At 39.2% G+C, this 9,733-nt stretch overlaps 1 protein-coding gene across 1 annotated transcript; it reads left to right on the plus strand.

The window, feature by feature from the left end:
• Positions 1-881: 881 nt before the first annotated feature.
• Positions 882-6,575, plus strand: TEX36 (testis expressed 36). Its single transcript, XM_029087379.1, has 4 exons — positions 882-932; positions 1,819-1,950; positions 4,709-4,789; positions 6,327-6,575. The coding sequence occupies exons 1-4, from the start codon at positions 882-884 to the stop codon at positions 6,573-6,575; spliced, it is 513 nt and encodes a 170-aa protein (XP_028943212.1).
• Positions 6,576-9,733: the final 3,158 nt, after the last annotated feature.

Below are 9,733 nucleotides of genomic sequence, written 5' to 3' on the forward strand. Positions count from 1 at the left end.
GAGCGTGCTGGCAGTTAAATAGCGTGGGTGTTTACAAGTTGGTGCTCAAACTCGAAAGTGAAAAAATCCTTAAGGTGCTGTTAGTTTTTTTTTAAACAACTGTCGTTTGTATCAGTGATTAAGATGTGTGTGAGCATCACGTGTAAAGCAGTTTTTAAAAGAGGATGGTTACATCTTAAATATAATATACATAATGTCCTTGGTTTTTTTCCTCAAAAATGACCCTCCTTTCTTAGAATCACAGACTGGTCTGGGTTAGAAGAGACCTTAAAGCTCATCCAGTTCCAACCCCCCTGCCATCAGCAGGGACACCTTCCACTAGACCAGGTTGCTCAAAGCCTCATCCAACCTGGCCTTCAACACTTCCAGGGAGGAGCAGCCACAGCTTTTCTGGGCAACCTGTTCCAGTGTCTGACCACCCTCACAGTGAAGAACTTCTTCCTAATATCTCATCTAAACCTCCCCTCTTCCAGTTTAGAGCCATTTCCCCTTGTTCTATCATTAACAATATTGATTGAAGTAATTCCGATACAGACTGAAGTAATTGTACAGAACTAATTAATTTTAAACAGAACTCCATTTCTCTCCCATTTTAACACAGCATTCAATACTTTTGGAAGTGAAAGTTTCAAAATTGAAATGACAACTTTTTTTCCCCTTCTGCAGTCAGTGGGTAAGAGCAGCTTTGCCTTTGCTCACCCTGATCTGCACTGAAACACCCGAATCATGCAGTGACACCGTCAGGGAGGCTCTGAAGTCACGGCGGGGGGGTTCCCTCTCCCCTCTGTGAGCGGGACAAGCGGCTGCCGTGACAACCAGGGTACCGGGGCGGGTGGGCAGAGGGGCTGGGGTTGGGGTTGGGACCCCGGCAGTGTGGTGCCATGCCCAAGCGCAGATGCACCCACCCCAGCGAGCAGCGTGCTGGCATCTGGGTGAGGAGTGTCCCGTGTCACCCATGGAGCTTCTTTATCCTTAAACTCTTGCAAAAATGTCGTGGTAAGGGTGACTTGGTCCTTTAGTTGGAAACAAGGTTTCCTGTTCCTGATGTGGATGAGGAAAAGGCGCCCTGGGTTCAGAGGAAGTGAGCTAAAGCATGGTTTAGTGCTGGCCTTGGCAGTGTTGGCTTTGCAGTTGGACTCGATGATCTCAAAGGTCTTTCCATCCAAAACAATTCTATGATTCTAAAGCAAACTCTGGCAGGATAATTTTTTCCAGTTTTCCAGCAGTGCTAGAGGTCTCTTATGTTATATTTACCCCTAGCTGATTATCTTCTGGAAAATGTCAGCTGGCGTTGGCCTTGGGAGAAGTGCCGTGGTCCCTGTCAGAGGCCCTGGGCTGGGACATCTCAGCATCCCAGGGCACTGCCACACATGCCTGGCACGGGCTGTTCTCCACTCTCTGAGCCCTTGGGCCTCCCGTTTGGCTGAGCTGTTCCCCAAAACTCTTGTGCATTCAAACCTGTGGTTGTAACAACAGCGGGAGCAGCACGGTGGGAAAAAAAAAAGACCTTATAGCAGAAGTGGTTTTGCTAAGTGGATTATTGCTGTGTAATTAATTTTCAGAAAGTTCCTGGAGAAATAATGTTCTTGTCTGTTTTGCTGATCTATGTCGTAAAGTCTTTATAGTAGGGGTAGTGTTGTGTGTGGGGAGGCTCCTGATTTTTCCAGAGGCCACTAGGTGCTGCTACAATCCAAATAATAAAAAAATAAATGGGAAAATGCAATTTTACCCACATTTCTCATCAGATTTATTTGTTCTTTTGTTGGTTTTTTTTTGTTTGTTTTTTTTTAATGGGTCACAACTTCCATTATTTTCCAGTTTGCTCACATTGGAGTATGCCAGAGTCAGCTTGAGTCAACTACAAGGTCTGCACAAAAACAGGTCCAGAACTCAGGAGCAGCTCAGTATATTGAGGATAGATTGCCGCCGGGGTACAGAGCTCGGGAGCAGGTGGGTTACTGTGGCAATACAGTCACTTTACAGAGCTCTTGTTTTTGTTGTTTTGCAAGATATCACTTGCTAAGTTATAAGTAAGAATATGGCAGTTAGCAAGGCAGCCATAGCGGCCTGACAGACTTTGTGCCTCGGGGAATAAAATGATTGCTAGCTCTGCTAAGGAAGAAACATATTTTGCTGTTACTCAGTTATAATTTTGGATACTCAAAGTCCTGCTGTAGTTCCTGCAGATTTCCACCCTCAATTACCTTTCCTTATTAGCTACTACAGCTTTGAGACACGTTTATGTGCCAGAATATATTATGATGGATCCCAGTCCAAAAAATCTGTGTGTAAAGCCCTATAAGAATATTTAATTGGAATTTGATGATCTATTTTGAATTGAATGTCAGAAATCCTGTGTATTCAGGCAAAGGATTATTTGTTTGATCATTACAAAGTTAGAAACTTCCCATCTGAAACATTTTTTAAGGCTTGCTTAAAAGTGAGGAAATTTGGGACAATTTTGGAAACAAACAAAATACAGTATTTTAAAATAGTGAGTATTTAAAATGTTACAATTTCATAAGCACATTTTTTTGTCCTTATTTTATCATCAAACCGAGCTTTGCTTCACCCACCTACTTTGTACACAGAATATTTTCATTTTCTCTAAGCATAGCAATTATATTGAGTTTGTTTCACAGATTTTGCTATAATAAAGAGCAGAAATGGGCTAGGAAGGAATATTTAAAAGGGAAACTTGGGGCTAGTGAAAAGAAAAGGACAAGATTATACTGTTAACATGAGTATACATTATATTAATATTATGTATACCTTTCTGTGGAGCTTCTGACCTCAGCCACTGTCTGAAAGGAAGAGCCAGGTTAGGTGGACCTTTTATCAACACTAGTGTGACTGTTCACCTGATATTTTATGCCTTGTATTTACCAGCCCTTCACTGCTAAAAAAAATCAGTGGAATTCCTGTCTGTCATAAATCAAGAATTAAAATGAGATCAGCAGTGAAAGTTCGAAGGTGCATTAAAGGCTAAAATGTGATGTCACAGGAACAATCTGAGGAAGTTTGTTTATGTGACATTTTTAAAAAGTGCTGATAGAGTGTTGGAAGCTCACTGCATGTGAAGCTGGTCGCCCCTTAATCTCTTTGTATGAGGGAATTCACTGACTGTGAGGTTAATTAATTTTCTCAGAAATACAGTACTGTTTAAGCTTATATTACCTCTTATTTCTTACTTCATGATAGTCCTGTAATTATTCTGTAACTGATTTTTTTTAACCATTAGGAAATATGGGAATCCTTCTAAGAGATTATATTCAATATTTACCAGCTTAGTTTTTAATTTTTCTGCAGCATACAGGCACTAGTAATAAACATTATTCCTAAAATGTTCAGATTGACTTGCAATTGCAGTAGGATATTTTAGGAAGCCTTGTGCTTTACTGACTTAGAAGGTCACATATTTTAAACACATATAGGTGAATGTATCCATTTAATTTATTTATCCATTGAACTACAGTCTGGGTGAAGCTGTATGAGAAAACAAGTGAATGTGTGGCACGTACCTAAGAAAAGGTAGAAAATCTGCCTCCTGTACCAAGCTTAGAAGGTGCTTATTTTTAAACACATATAGGAGAATGTATCCATTGAATTTATTTATCCATTGAACTACAATCTGGCTGAAGTTGTATAAGAAAACAAGTGAATGTGTGGCATGTACCTAGAAAAGGTAGAAAATCTGCCTCCTGTACCAAATACCCTAAAATCTGACCACACAGCTGACTCCATGCTGACAAAATTTATATCTGGTGATTCTTCTTGCTGGATCAGGCCTCCAGTTCCACTTATCTTTAGAACTGATTCAGATTCACTTACTCTTGAAACACTGGTTTTTAAATTGTGTTACATTGAAACTTGGTCTTCTGTTTGGAGGTGAATATCATAGTTCCACACTGTTAAAAGTAAAAATTGCTAAAACATTTACAGAAAAAAATGTCATGTTCTCAACATGAAACAGGAAAATAATGCTTGAGGAAGAACAGAGGCAATATAATAGTCCAGAAGAGTTTTCAGTGTTTCAATTATTAGCTATTTTAATAATATCGCAATGATATATAGTAAACAAACTTCTAAAAAATTAAATATGTTAAATTACTTTTTTTAAATAGTTCTTTTGCAGTTGTCCTTTTTCCTTCTAAAACTCTAGCTTTATTTTAGAGATTGGATGAACATTATGTTAAAGAATGAGATTATAAATTAGTTATGCAATTAATACCTCCTCCACTTCCCCTGCAACAAGCAGTGTACATGGCACTCAGTACATAAATCATAGATTAATTCAGTTTTGAGGTCCCTTTTGTACTTCATTTTAATTAGCTGTAGGCTTGCTAGTGAATCAAACAAGGCAATCCTGACATCTACCTCATGTTTTGCTGCTTACAGACAGAATGTAGCATTTCTTATTTGAAAATTCACACTTTTGGATTAATTGTATCTCTATTCAGCAAGGCAAAGGAACGCAAATCCTCCTGATGGTTTTGTAAAAGCAAAAACAAAAACAAAACCCCAGAGGGTCCACATTGCCCCTATAAAATTATGTGCAGTTGAAGATACAACATATGAATATAACTTCTGTCTTAGCACATAGGCAGCTGTAATTTCAGCATCTGCCAGAATATAAGAACTAACACTAGTAGACTCCAAACAAGATGTGTAAAAATTCATCTTTTTTGCTATAATTTCTTTTTTTCAGAGAGCAGTGAATGACAATTTCCCATTTTCCTCTCATGACAACAGACACTGTCTACAGAATGTAGGAGAGTATTTTGACTTTGTAAGTACTCACCACTGAGAAAAATCAAGCAAGTTTGTATCTCCCATTCTGTCAGAGATTAAACACAGCATCTTTTCTCTCCTCTGCAAAAAATCAGAAATGCTAAGAATTGTGAGAAGAGAAAAATGTAAACAGCAAAGAAAAACACACTTGTTATGAGTACAGGGGTGTGACTCCTCTGGGGCTGGCACAGGTACACAGCAGCACACACGGTCATTGAGAGTGGCAGAGTTCAAGGGCAACAAAACCCCTATGATTTGGGGCTCTGACAGGCATTTTTCCAGTGGCTCTGTTTTTTCTGTATTAGCATGGTTTTGTCCCCAGTCAGTTGTCCTATTAGTCTGCTAAAAGTCATTGGCCTTGCAATGAACTTTTGTAGGGGTCTCAGCCACTCATAATTCACAGTCCCACGTATTTGGTTCACTCATTTATCATAAATTTAACCAAAATCCATAGGACACCCACAATCTATCTGCACAAGCCACAATTTTAAATAGAATTTAAATTGTTTTAGGCTTTTCTGTACGGGCAACAGTTGCAAGTTTTTCCACTTTTATCAGATTGTTGACATCTTTCTTGGCAGCAAAAGAAATTGTGCTGTTCACAAGATAATGAGTAAAGGAGGAAGAAGCAAGTCGTAATATTGAAAGTTTGTCTGACTGTGGGCTCTCTTAGAGCTAGATTTTTTGGTATTCATTATTCACTGAATAACTTCCATTTTGTGCAGTGTCTCATAGTTTCAGAGATACTGATCAACCACGCTTCCAAATAAATTTCCTGCAAGACATGGAGTGTGACAATCAGGCTCCCTCTCTGTGTTTGAACACACAAGGGATAGTTTTGAAGATTCAGATTTCATGGTCTGTCTCAGTTTCTTTATTGTGATCCAAACATAAAATTATTAACCTATTTCTTTGGGTTACTCTGAAGATTAATTTAGCCAAGTATCATAGAATCATGGAATCATAGAATGGTTTGGGTTGGAAGGGACCTTAAAGCTCATCCAGTTCCAAACCCCCTGCCAGCAGCAGGGACACCTTCCACTAGACCAGGTTGCTCAAAGCCTCATCCAACCTGGCCTTAAACACTTCCAGGGAGGGGGCATCCACAACTTCCTTGGGCAACCTGTTCCAGTGTCTGACCATCCTCACAGCAAAGAATTTCTTCCTCACATCTCATCTCAGTCTCCCCTCTTCCACTTTAAATCCATTAAGTATAGCTAAATAGCTTTTGAGTATATAGTATGCTACAGAAATGCAAAGTATAAATGGTTTATTAGTGCCAAGAGATGGAAGGTCAACAGATTTCCCATTATATATGCAACCAGAAATGTTCAGACAGGCAAGTCTGACAATATTATTTTTAACTTGCTAAAGATCAACCGTGAGTTCCCGAAATCACTGTGGTAACAGCTTCGTTAACTTCCCAGTGGGGTAGTGACTGTTACAAGATTCATCTGTGAAACTGTGATTATAAGTCATATGTTTACGTGAATTTTTTTTTTTGATTTTTTATTTATTTATATTTTTTTTACTAGGGTATGGGCCGGAGGAAGGTGGAACCAGAGAGACGGCAACACAACTCACATGACTTCTGCCTCTGGGCTCATGAATCGGTTCCTAGCAGCAAGGATGGATTAACCATTTATCAGACATCATTTGTGAAATACCAAAATACTGAGAGCACATTTTTTAGGCGGTATCCAAAACACCACTTAGAAAAACGTTGCCCTGACAAACCTGTTCCTGAGAATGAAAAAAACCTGCAGCCAAACAAGTCATCTTAATTATAAAAACACCTTCGTAGCACCAACTTATCATCTTCAGAGCCTTCTGTCAAGATCTGAACTACCTGTTACTCCAATGGAAGATGAAATAAACACTTGTGTAAAGTGAATGGGGTAGTGCAGTTGAGAGTTCATTGAAATCAACAATCATACATTACTCTGAAGAAATACATCCCTCTCAAAGCTTTAATGAAGAGGAGCTTTATGAGTAAAAGGATGTTTGTACATATTTGGAGAAATACCTCTCTTAGGAGAACAGAGGTAGCGATTGTACTTGTGTTATTTGATACTGGCTTGACCCTCATCTTGATACAAAAGCTCCTTCAACTTCAGAGCAGTGGTATGGCTGTACCTCAGGCAGCTGACAACATCTGTGTTGACAGAAGTATAACATGAAGCTGGATCCTTGAGATTTCACCACCACAACAGGGAGCCAAAACTGCACGTTCAGGTAAGCCAGAAACTTTTCTGAAAGGCTTTCATGACAGGTTCCTAACCATTAGAGAAACTAGATCAAAAAGAAGCTGCTCATTATTAGATTGTTGTGCAAAATAACTGTAGTGTTTGGTTATAGCACAGCAGTTTTGTAAGTAAAGAAAGGAAGGATGTTGTAAGCAATGTTTGCACGCCTGTGTGTGCCCTGACAGAATGTGAGTGTACAGATGCCGGCGTCATTCCTGGCAGTAAGGGGGGAAAAGCTCGAGCTGAAAGTGGGAGGCTGCGTGAAGGTTTGAGTTTGAGGTGGGCTGCATCTGAAAAGAATTCATGATTTTATAGTTCCATGTCCCTAAGGAAGTGATTTCAGAACCAATCCTCCAAGCACTTTGCTCCCAGAATACTCACTGGCTTTAGGATGTGGAAGGCATTAGAGTCAGACCTCCAAATAATGTGTTTTCCTCTTCTGGGTCATTTCCATTAATATAAATAAAATAATAAACCAAACTGTGTATCTTAAAATATACTACAAATAAGCTTGTTGCTATGCAAAATAATGTTGACTAAAAAAAAATTAAGTGTAAGTTTATAGGATAATTTCCTTTGTTTACAAGATAAATGGAAAAATAAGCCCTGAACCCTTAGAATTCTCTGCATTGTGAGAGATGCCTTGAAAAATGAGCTATATTAAGAAATTATTTCTGCCTTTCAGTGAATGGATATATCTTTTTGTATCAGCATGCAATGAATGACCTTTTTGTGTGTCATCAAAATAGATTGTACTAGAATATTTCCCCAAACACAGCAATTTTATTAGCACATGCTGAAATAATAAACTTCTCTTTTTTTTTTCATGAAGTTCCCCCTACTAAAGTTCTTGGGGTGCTGCACAATGTGTAGAAATGTAAAACATTAATGAACAATGTGAAAACAGATAAAAAGCCAAGTAACATAGTGTTATTAAAAATAATTACTTCTTTTCTCAAAGTAAAGGCAGCCTGCCTGACAACTCTAGAGTCAGAATTTCCAGCTCTTTAGCCAACAGTTTCATCTCCAAACTGATTCAGAACTGAAGCGTGTGCCAATCACATGGTAAATGAAGTACCCCATGCTGTTTGGCATACTCAAGAGGGCAATCTTGGACCTCCATCAGAAGGAAGAAACACATTCTTACCACATTAGTAATGTTTATCTGAGGTTTAACATTACAACTGGATATGGGGAAATAAATTGCTGTAGTTTGTTATGCCTTAAAACACCAATAGAAAGATTCCAAATTTCTTTTTTTCTCCTCTTTTTCTTTTTTTCTTCACATTTTGACTCAAACATGGATTGTTTGGGGTTTTTTTTAAGTAACTGTGGATTAATATGTGTTCTCAATGATAGTGTCATAAAAATTCCAGAGTAGAAACTGGAGACCTCCTACCACCTCTATACAAACTGAAATATACTGTGCTGGGCTGAACAAATCAAGTGATTCCCACATATCTCATGCTCTGGCTGTGTTTCTTGGGTAAATAACATGAGATAAAATACACTGAAATTAAAAAATGAATGATAAACACCCCAGATAAATTCCAGAAAGTCAGAGCCTCGTGCACTTTGGATAGAAACCATTATCACAGAATCATAGAATGGTTTGGGTTGGAAGGGACCTTAAAGCTCATCCAGTTCCAACCCCCCTGCCATCAGCAGGGACACCTTCCACTAGACCAGGAAGTCTGGTCAAAGCCTCATCCAGCCTCACCTTGAACACTTCCAGGGAGGAGCAGCCACAGCTTTGGGCAACCTGGGACACTGTCTCACCACCCTCACAGTGAAGAACTTCTTCCTTCCTTAGTTTTGTTTAATTGTGTGATAATAATGTCTCTGAGAAGAAGGCCCTATTGAGTTCAAATATTTTTGCAATATGGGGTTTTTTCCTTTCTTGGAGGATGGAGGAGAGAGGAGGAGGGCTGGTAACTCCCATAAATGTTTCCCAGTCAGTGCAGGAAAGTGCTCCCAGTTGGTAGTGAATAGGATCAGACTGGTGGAGGTAAGCTTGGCAGGATGAGTGTACTATGGGTTAACTCAGGCAAATACTACTCTGGAGAAGTAGAGGTGGTGCTGATAAAGGTGGACTTTTTTTGTACCTTGTTTTATTCTAAAAGCCTAAAAAAACCAAGCAAGTTTGTTTCCTTGAACAGTATCATCAACAATTTGAACACAGCCAAAACCTCTTTCCAGAAACAACGAGCTTTATACTGTAACCCTGTTGAAGGAGCAGCTCTCGTTGCCCTGTTTTTTCTCCTGAGCCCACACCAATTTAGGGACTGTCTCTACAGCTTGCTTAAGAAGTCTCATGTTAATTTAGAAGTGTTTTCAATACCTTGACTAAATTCACAGATCTCAAGCAAAATTGATTAAAAGAATTAAACCAAAGGGATGGACAGGTGGCTGTAAATTCCTTTGCTTTAATGAGTTGATACTCACCAGCTGAACCCAGAACAAGCTACGGTTGATGATTAATATGGCTCAGCTGAAGAGCAGCAACTTGTCACAGAGCTTTCCATGTCCTGGGTGAAGACAATTTGCTTCTCAGGTTGTATCAGTTCAGCTACATTGTGGAATACAGTCTTAGTCTTGTGTCTGTGTGGTTATGTCCACTTGTTTAAAGTGGGGTGTTTTTGTTTTTTCTGCCCTGGCTGCTGATAACTAGATCTGTGAAAATGGTCTCACTGGAA

Source organism: Antrostomus carolinensis, unplaced genomic scaffold, assembly GCF_000700745.2.
Source record: "Antrostomus carolinensis isolate BGI_N321 unplaced genomic scaffold, ASM70074v2 scaffold44631, whole genome shotgun sequence".
In the NCBI taxonomy this organism is placed as follows: domain Eukaryota; kingdom Metazoa; phylum Chordata; class Aves; order Caprimulgiformes; family Caprimulgidae; genus Antrostomus; species Antrostomus carolinensis.

Excerpts from the sequence above, each read along its gene's own strand:
- TEX36 (XM_029087379.1), top strand. The coding sequence starts at position 882 with ATGCCCAAGCGCAGATGCACCCACCCCAGCGAGCAGCGTGCTGGCATC. Across the intron at positions 1,951-4,708 it reads GGTACAGAGCTCGGGAGCAG|AGAGCAGTGAATGACAATTT; the intron begins GTGGGTTACTGT and ends TCTTTTTTTCAG. Across the intron at positions 4,790-6,326 it reads TAGGAGAGTATTTTGACTTT|GGTATGGGCCGGAGGAAGGT; the intron begins GTAAGTACTCAC and ends TTTTTTTACTAG.